The 15,786-nt window shown below is 54.7% G+C and overlaps 1 protein-coding gene across 4 annotated transcripts; it reads left to right on the forward strand.

Annotated features, from left to right (window-relative positions):
- Positions 1-544: 544 nt before the first annotated feature.
- On the forward strand, positions 545-15,683 carry ZDHHC18 (zinc finger DHHC-type palmitoyltransferase 18). 4 transcript variants are annotated; one of them, XR_008238730.1, is made up of 10 exons: positions 546-859; positions 3,415-3,575; positions 5,497-5,646; positions 7,044-7,181; positions 7,676-7,724; positions 8,182-8,284; positions 9,803-9,912; positions 11,225-11,324; positions 13,796-13,888; positions 14,843-14,979. XR_008238730.1 is itself a non-coding variant. In XM_052811236.1 (9 exons), exons 1-9 carry the CDS (start codon positions 603-605, stop codon positions 15,251-15,253), a joined length of 1,479 nt encoding a protein of 492 aa, XP_052667196.1. In that variant the 5' UTR covers positions 545-602; the 3' UTR covers positions 15,254-15,683. The 4 variants fall into 4 exon arrangements, 3 of the variants coding, with proteins under 3 accessions (XP_052667196.1, XP_052667197.1, XP_052667198.1); XM_052811236.1 differs by lacking the exon at positions 13,796-13,888 and having other exon boundaries at positions 545-859; positions 14,843-15,683; XM_052811237.1 differs by lacking the exon at positions 14,843-14,979 and having other exon boundaries at positions 13,796-14,834.
- Positions 15,684-15,786: the final 103 nt, after the last annotated feature.

Here is a 15,786-nt window from a genome sequence, read left to right on the forward strand (position 1 = left end):
CGTTACTGACGGCCAGAACTCCTGTAAGCTGCCCGGGACAGGGAACGCGTCTCAGTTCCTCCGTCTTCTGGGAGAAGTACTGGTCCCGAGCTCTTATTTATGGCAGGGATCCATGTCTGTCGGATTCCGGTCCGTCGGGAAACCTCCGGTACGGCACAGCGAGCATCCCTTGCAGGGAGGATCCTGCTGCCTTCCATGAGCCGCTCGGCCCTCTCCCGTTCCTTCTCTTCCCAAGCGCTCACCACCCCCTGAGCGGCCGTGGGGCAGAGACGGCGGGGGACGGGACGGCTCCGGTTGCTCCTCCCGGTGCTGCCACTCGGCGCTTTGCGGACCGGGGAGCGCGGCAGTCGCTGTCCGACCCCACGCCCGTCCCCAATAAACACCTCGAGTCCGCCGGACCGGGCGGTTCTCCCCGCCGCTCCCCCGCGGTCGGGGCTCCCGGGACGAAGCCGCTCCCCGCCGGGAGGAACCGGGGGACGGTGCCCGGCGCGGCCGGCAGGGGGCGCCGCGCTGAGGAACCGGGCCGGGGCGGGGCCGGGGCGGGGCGGACACGTCCACCGGGCGAGCGGCGCGGCGGGGCCGGGACCGGGCGCTGCGGCGCCATGAAGGACTGCGAGTACCGGCAGATCCCGCCGGGGGTAGCGGGGCCGGGACCGGGTACGGTTGTTTCGTCACCTCCGTTATCCACCGAGCCGGAGCGGGCCGGGCCGGCCCGTCGTCCCCGGCGGAAGTGGGAGGTGTTCCCGGGCCGTAACCGTTTCTACTGCGGCGGTCGCCTCATGCTGGCTCGGCACAGCGGAGTCTTCGCTCTCACCCTCGGCCTCATCCTGGCCACCAGCGGCCTCTTCTTCGCCTTCGAGTGAGTCCGGGCTGCCGGGCCGGGGGGCTCCGGGCACCGCCCCCGGGTCTGCGGGGCTTTGGGGCGTCCGTGTCCCCCCGCGCTGGGGCCCCGGGACCGGCCACCCCCCCACCCCAAAAAAGGGTTTAGGACCCCCCTTCCCTGCTGGGGTAAAGCCGCGTGGGGTCTGTCCCTCGGATCAACCCCACTGGGGGCTCCGAGCAGCTCTTGTCCCCCTCCTTTAAGCCCCCTCCTTTTGGGGGGAGCCGTGGGTTAGCTGGCATCCCACCCACGCCCTCGGGGGTTGGGGGGGGCACCTCTCTGCCCCGCCATGGGACCCCCGATATCCTTCCCTTCTCCCCACCGCCCCCCCCCAAGCCATTCCCCTGCTGCACAGCCCCCAGACCCACTTTGCGGGCAGTCCCTGCTTCCCCTTTGCCTGTCCCCAGGTGTGTTCGTGTGGGGGTGGGCAGGGGCGGCCCTGGAGCTTGTTTGCTCAGTCTGGCCCTGGGAAGGGGGTTAACATCCTCCCAGGATGCCCCCCTGGTCTCTAAATACCCCAACCAATCTCCCTTCCTGCTACAGAGGAGAAAACCGGTCCAGAATTGCAGCCAGGAAACCCCCAAGACTGGTGGACTTGGTCCCTAGAGGTAGCAGGAACAATGTTTCTGTTCAAGGTGCTTGATAAATGGTGAAATCCTTTGGGGTCCCACCTTGCGGGTCTGCGCTAGAGCTCTGTCCCCATTGTGCAGCAGTGTCTGAGGAAGAGGGAGCTGCATCTATCCCAGTCCCCTTTCCTTTTGGAAAGCTGGTCCGGGGAAGCTCCCCATTCCTGTGCCCCGAGGGAGAGGAGAGCCAAGAGCACCCCGTTACGTCCTGCGCTGCCCGGAGGAGCTGGGGAAGGAGCGCCGTTGGTTATTGACACCTCTGAGGGATTCTGCTCTCCTGCCTCTGCATTTCTGTCTCAGGAGGGAAGGGAGCTTGTTTTTCCTGCCACTGTATGAAGCTGGCGGGGGGGGGGGGAGGTGTTTGCCTGTCTTTGGATCATGGCGTTATCTCTGGGAGTCTCAGAGTAAAGCTGTCCAAGCCTGCTGGCAGGGAGATGAAGGTATTTGATCGGATTAGAGGTTCTGAGAAGTCAGATGAGCTGAAAGGGGCAGGCAGCTGTGGGAGGCAGTAACGGCATCCCGACGCAAAAACTCCTTTCTTACTGTCGTCTGTGCCTCTTTGACAGCTTTCTCTGCTGTATCTGAAACTAATGGGCAGCTCTAGCACAGTAACTGCTTTGTACCGGGCCAGGCAGAGGACATCTGCTCTCTCCTCCCTTCTTGCCTAGTCACTCTTTCTTGCTTGAAGATGCCCTGGGGCTTTCCAAGTTGTTATTTTAGCAGTGTGCTTCTGTTTGCATCGGTTACGGTTTGCTGAATGTATAGCAAATACATCTTGCCTGTGTCTACAGTTCACTTTTTTTTTTTTTTTTTTTAAATGCGATTTCTTCTTGCCTGATGGGGAAAAGCGGGGTCCAGAGATTCCCCTGGAAAAGGGGTGGCAACAAAGCTCACACCTCTCATTTCAGAGACCTTTCTGTCCCTCTGTCAGGGAGATGACCGAGGGGCTAGGCAGCAGTGTTGGTCTTGGGCTGAAGGGGTTTTGTTGCTTGGTGGCTGCTTTGTTCTGGACAGCTGAGCTTGGGAGTTGAAACAAAAGTTGCTTAATCCTCTCAAACTGCCTCGCAGCGTTACTGAGACTTAGCTACTGAGACTTAGCGCTGCCCGCAGACATCAGGGCTCAAGCAGCTTGCCTGTCTGCGCTCTACTCTGGTACTTATCAGTGCTTATAATAGCAAATCCCTCTGCAGAGCGAGGGACAAAAGGGGTCGCCGGCACTGTGCCGTGCAAAGAGCTATGTTCCTCGGCTGTCTTCACCTATCGTGCTGCAAGTAACAGAGCTGCCCTGATGTGGACCGCGATCGCGCCAGTCCCCATCTGTGGAAAAACAGCCCCAGGTTGTAGTACGGCAAACCCAGGAGCGGGCATCGTCTGCTTAGATGCCTGGTGGCTTGTCACAGCGGTGTCAGTGCTGAAAGGCATCCTCATCCAAACATCTGGCACACCATGAAGGCCACACGAGTCATCCAGAGACAGCAAAGCTGTGTTGAATCGAAGCCAAGTTCCCTCTCAGCTTCGCGTGTTGGGACCAAATGGGATCATATTCGTGCCGATTTTGATCCCTGTTTAAGTTTGGGGTGTTTCTCCGTGTGTTCTTGGTGCTGCTGTTGTAGAGGGTGACCGAGCTTTGGGGCATCTGACAGGTTTTTGAAACGCAGTTCTGGGACTTCAGAAAGGCAAAGAGGTTGTGTAAAGGAGCTCGTACTGCCGTCTTTGTGCCGAAGACCCTGTCTTCCCAGTGCCGCTCCAGGGTTTTCTGGGCTGGCTCTTGCTGTTCCAGAGGTCTCTGCAAAGCAGCAGCGCTTCAGCCTGCTACCCTGTGATAATTCATAGTGTGTAGTGTCACAGCTGAGAGCCAATTCTGTAGGGATGGTTGGTAACAATGCAATTTTTTTTTTCTTTTAACAGCTGCCCCTTCCTTGCCAGTCACCTCACCTTGGCCATCCCCATCATTGCAGCCATCCTCTTCTTCTTTGTCATCAGCTGCCTGCTGCAGACAAGCTTCAGAGACCCGGGTATCCTGCCCAGAGCCACCCCAAGTGAGGCCGCAGACCTGGAAAAGCGGATCGGTGAGACTTCTATTCCCTCTCCCGTGTTTGGTCCAGTGCATGCTTCTGTGTGTGTGTGCGCACGTGTGTTTCAGGCTCAGTGAGTCTCCTTTCGGTCTTTACTCCTTACCAGTTGTCCAGGGGGAGAAAAGGCCGGAGTACCAGATTGTGAGGCTAGAGACTGTCTTATGAGTCCCGGTAAGAGAGGTGCAACAAGCTCCTCTAGCACAGCAGGTAGTGCTTCAGAGAGAGGATCTGCAGAGAAGCAGAGGTGGTTTTCCTTTCTGTTCAGTCCCATCGCTTTCCCAGGCAGAGCCCTGTACAGTGGGTCCTGGCTCTACGTGTTCCTGCCCTCAGGACGATGCCTGAGTGGGCAGCGGCCCCGTGCAGAGCTCAGGGGAGGGAGAGCTTGCGACGTTGGTGTCCTAAACATGAATACCGTTAGGGACTGTGTAGCAGCGGCTGGGAGAGCACAAAGTCCCCCTTCAGAATCACACTGCCAGGCTCTTGAAGACAGAGCGAGAGTGTTTGTGCTGCTCCGTAACGGTGCGTTAGTTACTTTGAATGTTGTCCAAACTCAGAGGAATCGGACCCTGTGTGTTCTTCCGCAAAATACGGGCAGTGAGGACATAGGATAATTAATTTAAGCATGAATGCTTTTTAAGATTATGATTTGCCATTGAGCCTGCTGTGCCGCAAGGTTTTCTTTATTGTAATGGTTTCTAACAGTATGCTAATGTTTGTCCCCATCTAAAAACTGCTCTGTCACGCTGTTTTGGTGGTGGCCAAGAAGGTGTACGCATCCAGGATCTGGGGACCTTGTTGATGTGACCCGTAGTAACAAATGCTTTAGCAAAGCTGATGCAAGACAGCTTGAATCTGCCCCGCTGAACACAGTTGCAAGGCAGTAATTCTACCTCTGACGAAAAAAATGGTTTTAAAATACCCTCAGAGTGGTTATCTGTGTTTCTATTTATAAGTGCCTGAAGCAGTAATCTGGCTGCAGATGCTGCCTGATGTGCCAGCTGTTGCTGTTAATATAATCCACTTCTTACCCTCTTAACATGCTCACTGTTACATCTCTATTTTCAAAGACTTCCTCAGAGTTGGAAAGGTCCTCTTTTAAGAGTGACTAAAATAAAGGAATAACCCCCAAAATTGCAAACGTGATACAGAGGTTTTCCAGCTCACGCTTTTGCTGAGCAGAGAAAGAGCCAGTCCCCAGTGAACAATGAAGCGCCAGCACACACAGGTGTGACTTGCAGCATCCCTAAAAATCTTCAATCTCGACCTTGAGGAGGAGGAATCCTCTTGTGCTACTAATATTCACATGTCAAATTTCAATGAAATCTGCCTGGAGTACTTGAGAGCCGCTCGCTGTCCTCCCCCGCTGTGATGGAAATGAGTCCCTTGAGCCTGGCAGTGCTGCTGGCTCCAGCTGCGGGTTGGCAAGTTGTGTGCTGGCAGCGGTGGGGGCTGCTTCTGCTGAGGTTACTCTGATTTCTGTAACTTGGATGCTTACAGCAGAGGAGGAACCACGTGTACGTTGACAGATTATGTTGCCTCCTTGTGTTGTGATCCGTTGGACTCGCAGAGATGAGTTGGTGTTACTGGGCACGTTAACACTGCTGCTTTTACGCTCCCTATTTATAAATTGCTTTAAGTTCTTAAAGCATTGGGCAGATATTACTTCCTCTTGGCATCCCAGCAGCATTGTCATTGAACAGACAAGGAAAGGACATAAATAAAGCTGCGAGGAGCTGACTGGAGTTCCTGGCTGCCCACCCCACAACAAATCCTGTAGGCTGAGTTGCCTCTTAGCTTTTGCTGAAAATCAGGAAAGCACGTGCCAATCCCTTACCCTGCCAGGAGGCAGCTCAGGGTGATACGGGGGCTTGGGTTTCACCTGCAGCAATTTGACTGTCTCTCCTCGCCCTTGCAGACAGCATGGGTACCTCTACCTATCGCCCGCCAGCCCGCACGATGGAAGTGGTCATAAACAAGTATGTGGTGAAACTCAAGTACTGCTACACCTGCAAAATGTTCCGCCCTCCACGCACCTCTCACTGCAGTGTCTGCGACAACTGTGTTGGTAAGCCCAGAACGTGGAAAGGTGCTGATACCTCGGGGTGGGGGTGTGTGTTTTGTGTTCCTGGACAGATTGCTTTTGCTTCTCGTAAAGGATTATAAAGCGAGATACTGACTGGTCTTTCTTCTTCCCATTTAAAATGAAAGCAACACCAGTGCAGTGGCTCAGGTCCAAGACTCTGTATCTCTGCTTTCCCTGGTTCTGGGAGGACAGTGCTGTGAAATGCAGTTAAGGCCTCCACCAGACACGAGGTTTGGCTGCAGGCTCCTTGTTGTCCGTGGCCTTGCTGTCGCCAGGCTGGTGGAGACACCACCATAGATGCTGGCTGAGCTCTTCTATGTCCTCTCCCTGTGCCCTCAGAGTGTGGTGGGGCAGGAGGGAACGAACAAAGACCTGAAGAAAAGCCTCTGATGGCTCCACACAGTCAGGCACAGGCGTGGGGCAGCTGCAGGCGGGGTGGGCAGGGAGGTTCCCAGTGTAGCCTGGCTGCACCGGAGCGACTCGAACTGGCAACAGGGTGGCATGTGATTTAGGGGCATGCCCGGAGAGTTTACTCCTCATGCGGCTGCTCCTGGTCGTGCATCGTGTGGATGTGGACGCTGTGCTTTATGCTGTCTGCCAGGGCAGCCTGAGGAGCGAGCAGTCACAGGACCCCAAGGCTCTGGTTAAGAGAAGAAGTTTGGGAGTTACCGAGCATTCTGTGTTCGGGGATAGCCGTGGGTGGCTGTGACTCCTTACGCTGGAACGGCTTGCTGGAAAGCAGCCGTGGCTGGAGCAGTGTTTGAAGAGGAGCCATCTGGGGGAGCGGGCATGCGCCTGCTTTGCGTGCGATGGGTTTTGTTTGCACTGGTGTCCCCCACAGAACGGTTACCGCAGTCCTGTTAGTCTGAAATGCAGCCCTTTCATTAGAAGGCAGTCGGGAGTGTTTCCAGATATATTGCACCTGCCCTGGGTTCCCAGGCAGTTTCTGTGGTTTTATAGGCATATCTTTATAACTTTGAAAATTATTTTCTGCCCTGAAGAAGGCGGGTGAAGCTGACACGCAGAAAGGGAGCAGCGACGCTGTGTGCGCACACACCCAGTGCTGCTAGGTACTGGAAAAACTGCCGCGCTTTCCCTGCTCTCTTTCAGTTTTAGTAATGGTAGATGTCACAAGGCCTGTATTTCTGCAGGGTTTGGCGAGAGGAATGGTTTGGCCTTTGATGGTAAAAAAGGGCATGTAAGCAGGTGGCAGCGCTCTGTTGAAACTTCTTGCTAACGTACCGCTGCAGAGGGGTTCTGGTCTCAGGGTGGTGGGTGGAAGCTGGATTTGTAGCCCCTGGTTTTTGGGGGCTCAGCAGAGTTTGCTCTGGTATGGGGTGCAAGGCGGCAGGAGTCCTCACCGTGTCCCTTTGTTTCAGAGAGGTTTGATCACCACTGCCCCTGGGTGGGCAACTGCGTGGGGAAGCGCAACTATCGCTACTTCTATGCCTTCATCCTCTCCCTCTCCTTCCTGACAGCCTTCATCTTCGCCTGTGTCGTCACCCACCTCACTCTGCGTAAGTACCGCGGGTACTAACAGCGATGTGTGCCGTGCTCCCGGCCACAAATGACTTGAGGCAGCACTGGGTCACTGTTCCTGTGGAACAGCGTGTGGGAAGGGTCTGGTTGGTTTACACCAGGCTTTTCAGTGCAGGTGGCCTGAATAAACGGGGTCTCGGACTGCAGGGAACCACAGATCCACCCTGCACGGGGCTGCAGAGAGACCTTGAGAGCTGGTGACTGGGTTATCCCCTCCAGAGCAAATGAGCTGGCGGGTGTATTTGCTTTTAGCCTGGCGGGGAAGGTGACTTGCCTGTCAGCCCCAAATCTCCTGGAGCTGTGTCTGCACACTGACATTTCTGCAAAGTTACAGACTGCAGATGTTTCTCAGGCAGCCAGGCAGATCCATATGGCCCACAGGGAGGTGACTGCCTGCTGGGGAGTGTAGCGTTGGCTGGAGATGCAGGGCTGCCTGATGCAGTGTTGTTCCTTGTCCCATTTTGCTTTGCAGGCTCTCAGAGAGATGGATTCCTTGCCACTCTGAAGACGACACCTGCAAGATATCCTTCTGATGCCATCAGCTGCTCAGACTGTCGAGCACTGGTGCAGTGACACTAACCATGTAACAGAGAGGTGCAATGAGCTCTTCGTAGGGTCGCCCTGGTGTACTTTCCACAATTAATTTAATCCCCTAGCTACCTGGTTGGGTCAGGCAGGCATCTCTTCATCTGTAGACTGATAACATCACAAAGTTGGGAAGACCTTTAGTTGACCACCAGGGACTAAGGGTGGGTGACAAACTTGTTTCCCAGGTTGCAAGTTTACATGGAAAGGGAATCGGCTGGAACAGGCTGTGCCTTGGTGGATGCCTGCAGAATAGCATGGGGAATGGGAAGCTTGCTGGGATGTTTTTGTGGCCCAGTGTGTGTGGTTGCAGCATGCGCCTCCCAAAACATTCCTCTGCCTCTCTTTGCAGGATGATTTTGTTCCCTGAGACTTCCTTGACTTTTGTTTCACTGTGCTGGAGCTGGTGATTTGTTTTTTCTCAGTCTGGTCTATTTTGGGCCTCTCAGGTTTTCACACTTATTTAGTTGCTTCCAACCTGACGACAAACGAAGATGTAAGTACCTGGACGCTTGTCCTTCTGCAGGGCCGGCCCTGGTGCTTCCTAAGTAGAGGTGAGGTTTTCAGGAGATACTTGGCTGCCTGCCTCAGTGCAGTATCTCAATAAGGCATGCTGCCTGCGTTGCCTGTGATAATCCATCGCAAAGCAAAGGGCCCGTGCCCAAGGCATTTAGGCTGTAGTTTCAGGTAGCTGAGTGGGAGGAAAGCAGCGTGCAGCAGCAGGGGACTGTGCAACACGTGTTGCTTGGCAGTGTCAGGCTATGGGGGTCACGCGCTGCAGTGTTAGAAAGGTCATGTGTTTGTTTTTTCCAGTCTGTATGTGGCCTCACTTAAAATTAGGAGTTCCGAGATTAAAAAAGGAAGGCTGGCCCCAGAGATTTATTTGGGTGTTAGCCTGGGACATGGGTGATCTTAATTCAGCATCCCGCATAACCACAAATTTCCTCTGAGACCCTGGGCAAGTCCCTTTGTCTCTATCAGTTCCTCATGTCTAATAGGCAAATAATGTACAGACATCTGATGAGATTTACGTCAAAGTCTGGGGTGCTTGCAGACTCCAAGGGCCAAATGAGTACCCTGAGCAGGGCAGATTGTATGGAAAAGCAGGATCTGTCTGATCCTCAGAAGGAATCAAAATTCATCCTTCTGGCCAGAAGTACCTGTTATCCTTGCTGGAAGCTTCCAGCACTGCACAAGGCATGTTTGCATCCCCATTTTTTTTTTTTCTTCCCCACTTTTTCCCCTCTCCACCTCTCTGTTACGTTCAGAGGTGTTGGCAGAACTGCACAAGGCCACGTAAGTGAAGCTAATGGAGGTCGCACCCCAGTACTGAGAGCACCAGGTCCAAAGCACGTGGCCCGTTGCCTCTCTGGTTGCATTGCCCACGTTGCCAGCCTTATGCTGCAACTGGGGAGAGGAAGTAAAAACAAAAGGAGGAAATGTAATGGTAAATGGTTCGCTGCAGCCAGGGGCCTGAGGCCAGGTATAGCATCTGCCCACTCGTGTGTGCCTATGCTTGATGTGACCGGGGTTTCAAAATCAGAGTCCCAGTGGCAGCTGCTCAGGGTGGGGGCAGATGAGATTGTTTCCTCCTGTTGCAGCATGGCCTGGGAATCCCCTTGCTGTTTGTTCAGCCTGAGGAGCCCAGGAGGGACCATGAGGTAGAGCCCTGCTCTGATGAGCTTTCAGCCTAGGAGAGAATGAGGGGAGGAGGAGGAGGCTGGCATTGAAGATGGTGATACTGACAAGTTGCCATGCAGCATGGGGAGGGCACAGCTTTGGAGCTTTCTAGCTGCGAGGCTGAACCTTGGCAGAGGTGGGAGCAGCATATTGCTCTCTCTTCTGGCTGCCTTTCTGCAGCTGTCCAGCTTGTTAAAGCAAAGAGAGGGAGGACATTTGCAGTTAGACAAGCCTTCTACTTCTTGAGTAAGGATTTGAACCGAGTCTATTATCGTGAAAGTATCTGTTATCACATCTTTCCTGTCTTAATCTGCCTGTATCCTTTCCCTTTCAGATCAAAGGGTCCTGGTCGAATAAGAGGGGTTCAGAGTTTGCCAATCCCTACAGCCATAAAAGTATCCTCACAAACTGCTGTGCAGTGCTGTGTGGACCATTCCATCCCAGGTAAGAGCTTTTGACCTCCATGGCATTGGGAATTGCATCCTGCTCTGTGGGGGGGGGCTTGGAAAGGATAGATTTATCACAATTCAGGGGAGACTGTGTCGGCATAAACACATCTACTTCAATGATGATGAGAAAACAGTTTCCCAGTCTCTGCAGAGAAAGGCTGGAGATATGGATAAGTACGAGATACAACTGTTGCTTCTCCTCTGAGCTCGATGAGTTCAGGTCACTTGTAATTGTTTCATGGAGTTTGCAGATAAGACACATCCTGCAATTCAATAAGGGAAGAGTAATGGCACCAAAGGGCTTGGCAGCAGATGGTAAATACCAGCAGTGGCACTACTTCTTAGCACTGTTTTTCCTCCTGTACTCTGAGGATCGAGCATCGTGGCAAGCAGCTGGCAGAGATCTGCACCAGGCAGTGCAGAGACCCTGGGTTTTACCAACACTTAAATTACCTGAAACGCTTAGTAGCCTCCTACCAAATGCTCTTACCTGAGTTAACCGGAACCAACGTTAAAACAAGGGCAAAGGTGGGCAGTTTGCTGCAGATGTAAGGAAGCTTTGGGCCTGAAGCACAGGTACCTGCAGCACGGGATTATCGCTGCTTTGTCACAAGAGGGTGCAATTGGGCAGAGTCAGGCCGGCGTCCCCATGCGCTGTGCAGCAGGAGCTGAGGACCTCCACACTGACTTGGAGCTCTCAGCCTGTCCTAGGGCATGTGGGGATCCTTGAGACAAGTTTATTCAGTGGATCCAATTTGGATTTATGTGGAGCGTCTCAGAGGTGCTAACTCAGTGTAACACAACAGCCGGGGAGGGTGTCTGAGGCTGTGGAGCTAGAGTCAAAGTGTGTTTTACGCTTATGTCTGGCCCTGCTCTCGGAAGTGCCCCCAAGCTTTTGGTTGGATTCGGAGGTGCTGAAAAGCCACTGCTGCCATTCAGTGATGGTAAATCTGCAGATTCAGGGAGCCAAGCTGTTTGCTGGGAGGCTGTGGAGAGAATAGTGTTTTACTCCCAGTTCTTTCCTCATTCATGTTGTTTTCCTGTTGTGAAGACCTTTCGCCAGTTCCCGTTTGGGTTTGTGGTGACCCAAAGCTTTAACTGCCTAAAAGCTGCTTGGTGGCTTGCGTGATAAGTTTGTGGTTTGTCTAATGGGCAGGAAGCTGTGTTATCCAGCGTGCTCCTGCCGATGCTTTGTTTGGCAGTTCCCACAAGGAGAACCCTCTCTGTGGCTTGTGAGCTCCTGCCTTCACGGAGTCTTCATTTCCTGAACTCCTCTCCCCTTGCACCCTTCCCTTTTTGTTTTCCAGTTTGATAGACAGAAGAGGATTTATCCAGCCAGATGTCGGGACCCCGGCCAGTCCTAAGAGCGAAATCCCTTCCTTTGGAGCCAAAACTGACACCAGCATGGTAGGAGGCGTTCCCTAGCAGTGCTGTGATGTAGCCCAGTGCCTGCTGTGCCTGCACCTCGCTCCAGCCAGTACCTTCCCCTCTTACCATCTCCCCAGCCTCAGGCAGGACAGCCCTGTGATGCAGAGCTGCCAAAGACTCAGTCGAGCCATATGTTGCCTTTTTTTTTTTTTTTAAGTTTATTTATTATTTTTTGTTTCACTGTGATGTGGCCTGTCTGGACTTTGGACTGAGAGAGCCCAACAGCATGCAAGACCCTCAGATTTGTGCAGAAAGCAGGGGGTTCCTGCTGCACCTGGGAAGCAAAGAGGTCTGGGGAGCCACCAGACCTTCTGAGTCCGGAGCGTCTGCTCCCGGGGATCACTCTGTTTCCTGCCAGGAGTCATGAGGTGGGCTAATGATGGGAGCTGGGGACTGGCAAAGGGTTCCCGCTCTGAGCTGGGCTGTCACACCTCATCTTCTGGGCTGGTGGAGGCATAAGTTCCCTGGTATCCCTGTTATCTTCATGAACATGTCCTGCTCCCCTGTGCTGACGTGGAAGGGCTGTTCTGTCTCTTAATGGCTGGGTTCTCACCTTGACCGCTGCCGGAGTGGCTTTTCTTTTCCAGAAGTGGTTGTGCCTTGGTAATTCGGGGCTCTTCAGCTAGGAGGACTCTGGCTCCCAGCAGATGTGGAAGCTAGCTAGATGTCCCAGCTGCTGTTGATCCTATTTTCTGGCTGATCACTGAGGAGGTGCCGAAGAACTCTATGTTTTGGCCCTGCCAGTCAGTAAGACAGTGTTTTGCAGCAAGGACACGAGTTAGGATGACCCTTCTTTTAACAGGGAAGAAGAAACATGCAGTGTTCTGTGGCTTTTGTCATGAGATGCTGGTTGGCAAGGCTACATTTGAAAGATTTGGGAACCTTAGCTTGCCAGGAAGGCCTGGTTATGTCCTGTCTGTACGAGACCAAAAGGCAACAGAAAAGTGCCTGAATTCCTGAGGGTCATACCCTTCTAAGGTGAAGTTTCACAGAGGAAGCAGTGAAATGGGTGCTGATCTCTGATAACCTCACGTTGTGCTCTTGGTTTGGGTTTCTGGCCAGCAGACGAGAGCAGGGCTGTCCCCAGCACCTCAGGAGCAATTCCCGTGTGCTTGGGCTCATCCACGAGCATCGCTCCGTGCCTGCGGAGGCATGGGAGAGCTGGGCTGGGCAGCCAGCTCTGCGTCGCTGACACTGGAGTGTGTGTAGGGGAGAGTCACAGACCTTGTTAGCAATACTTGAATTGTGTTATTAAAAGCTGCTGGATATTTTTGCACAATCTGTAGATTTTTTTTTTTTTTTTCTGTGTAGAACGTTTTATATTTGGTGCAGGTAGCGTTGTGCATGTTAGCACCAGGACAGGCTTGCAGCGTTTTGTGTCGAGCTGCCTGGTTAGGTTTCCATGGGTCAGACGCATGTATTTCAACCTCAGGCAGAGGCAGCACATTTCTGGGGGCAGCCTGTCCCCACTGAATTCACCAGCGTCGTGCTTCGCACACTGCGAATGACCGCGCCAGCCCGTGCGCAGCTTCGAGGCACGCCGGGCGACGGCAGAGGCACAAGGTTCCCCCGGCCTTACATTTCTGGCTGGCTGCACGGAGATCTCGGTGCTTCTTTGCTGTGGCCACCAGCTCTACCTTCCCCTCTGCAAAGAGCCAAGGTGAGAGCACGGGCGACGGCTGCTGAATTTCTACCGGATCCCGGCAGATGGCCCTCACCACCCGGGGAGGCTCCCGGTGATGCTCTGCCAGCCGCCCCAATCCTGCACCTTCGTGCCATTTCACAGGCCAGGTGCTTTAGCGTGTTGCATCCAGAGAGGCCACCCTGCCCTTCCTTCCCCGCTTCTCCTGCAGGGATGTCCCCAGCGGGGCTTGTCCGTGGCAGGCGTGGGGCCAGGGCGAGCCGAGCTGTGCGGAGCGGGTCTGGTGCTGGGGAGTGAGGAGCAATGCGGGGGCTGTTCCCAGGGGCCAAACTCCTTCCTGTTTTTATTTAAACCGGTTTCCTTTGTTACTCAACATAATAAAGTTATATTTTTAAAGAGTTAATTGCTTGGATTATTATTTTGTTCTTTTTAAGAGAGAAGAGGGCAGGTGTCTCTGTGTTTAACAGCTGTCAGGTGGCAGTTGGACTCTTTATGAGGCCCAGACCTTGCCTGGAATCTGTTATAACCTCCTGCAGGATGGGGCTACGAGGGATCCTTAGCAGCAATTGGTGCTGCCGTGACTCTTGCTGGAGCGAAGGGATTTTTCTGTCCCATGTCTCCAGGCTGGGCAGGGTCTCACCTGCTCGCTGGTCCCCTTCCTGCAGAAGCTGTCACCTCAGCATCCTTTCCCCACCTACCTCGTTCGGTCCAGGGCTGTGCCAGGAGCTGTGGTCCCCCCCATCTAACCGAGCCCGCTCCGGCTGTACCGGCAGGTGTTGAGGTGCATAATCTCTGGTGTCTTCCCCAGGAGGATGCCTGCCAGGACTTTGCCATTTCCTGCACAGCCTGACGGGATTTGCCCCCTCCTTGGACGTTAGCCCTGCTTTCTGAGGGTTAGCTGGTAAGAAAGCGCTTTCTTTTCCCTGTCATCCACTCGAGCGACCCATCTCATCTCCACTGCATGACCAGCTCTGTCCACGGAGCCCATCACCCTCCAGTTGTGTAGACATCTGTTTGCCACGTGGCCCATCCATCCCACCAGTATCCCACTGGCATCCTGCTGGCGTGAGGGCGGCGAGCCCTGGGTTGTGCCGTCTCGGTGCAGGGCTGCGTGGCAGAGGGGTTGCCCGCAGCCTCGGTGAGAAGAGAGGGACGGTTTCCCCTAGCTTTGTGCTGGGGCTTGGTACGAGATGGAGCCACCCAGTCTGCGTGGTGCATGCATGGTGGTGCTTGGAAAACTGTGTGGCTGAGGGCTGGTTCAGGCTCCGGGCAGAGGGTTCATGAAGCCCGGGGCTTGCTGGATGGCATGCAGTGGTGGTTTGTGCTCGGTGGAGCTGCCATGATGGGATTGGAGGGAACGCCCAACTGATGCAGAGATTTAGCGTTCGGAGCGAGCTGTGGCCCGAAGAGAGGAGGGGGAGCCTGGAACAGATTTCTAATCCCAGCTCTGACCTGCTCTGTGGTTCAGGCAATTCCTCCCCTCCCTCCCCCTCTGCCTGTTTTCCTCTCTGTAACACCAGGTTCCTCCTCCGGCATGCCCACAGCCACAGTAAGTTCCTTCCAAAGCATGTTGTGATGAAGCCCTGCTTCACTTGTGGGCTGCAGAGCTGCCCTTCTCCCTCACCCCACGAGCTCCTGCCTGCTCGAGCCTTGGCGGCAGCGATGGAGGAAGGCTGCCCCTTTCTCCCTGCCTGTGGCTGCCAGCGCTCTCCTCCAACCTGGACTTTCTCCCCTTTCTGCCACCGAGCCTGGGTGCTCCTCTCTGCTCCCTGCTGCTCCTTGCTCGTGTATTTCTGGCACTAACCCTCTCTTTCTCTTCCTCCCCTCTCCTCTCCCTCACACCGGGTTGATCCAGTATCAAGAGCCCTGGCATCCCGCAGCCCTCTGCCTCCCGTGGAGCATCCTGCGGGGAGCCAAGACACCGCGGGCAGCATCCGAGACTACAGCCATGACCACCACGAGTGCCTCTGCTCGCCAGGGCTACGTGGCTGCACCTTCCTCCCTCCCACCACAAGAGAGGGTGGAAAGCGGCCGTGCACAAGGAAAAGCTTTTCCAACCCCTCTCTGGGGGCCGGGACGGCCATCCTGCAGGTTCAAAGCTCAAAGCCATACAGCCGTCCCATCCGAGTGCAATAACTGGAGTTCCTGCTGTCCCCTGCCACTGGATGGACTCATGCAACCAAGCCGAAGCTGCCAGTGGCTCCCCGTAACCACCAGCTTTACCCCCAGTGAAGGTGTCTCCCCTCCCGTAGATGCTGGAAGATAGCGGTTAGCATTCCAGCGGGCTTTCGAAAGGAGCAGGCTTCACGCCAGAGCGGTTACAGCCGAGCCAGTGGCATTACACACCCAGCCCCACCAAGCCCCACTCTGAGCCGCGTCCATGTGCCGGACGACTCACCTCTCTGGATGGGAGTTAGTACGTGGTCAGGGTTTACCCTTGCAAACCCCCCTGGCCAGCTCCCACCTTCCTGTTTCATCTTAGCGCAGCTCTAGTTTTAGGGAAAGGGGTTCAAGCCGTGCAGCACCTTGACCAGCCGGCATTGCTGGAGGCTGCAGCACAGGCTGGGCTGGGAGCCGTGCTGCGGAGCTGTGCAGCCAGATCTGTCCCCCAGCCCAGCGTAGAGCCCAGTAGACTTCACCATCTGTTTATGCCTTGTACTTTTGTAACAAAATAAAAGTTTCTCCTATTTACTGTACGCCAGCGTCTGGCTGCTGCTCTGCCGGTGGAGGGGAACTGCTCCCTGCAGCTCGTGCCCGGGCACGCCGGTGCTGCGCGGGGTGGGGAAGCCAAGCAGAGCC

Source organism: Harpia harpyja, chromosome 16 (genome assembly GCF_026419915.1).
Source record: "Harpia harpyja isolate bHarHar1 chromosome 16, bHarHar1 primary haplotype, whole genome shotgun sequence".
Classification (NCBI taxonomy): domain Eukaryota; kingdom Metazoa; phylum Chordata; class Aves; order Accipitriformes; family Accipitridae; genus Harpia; species Harpia harpyja.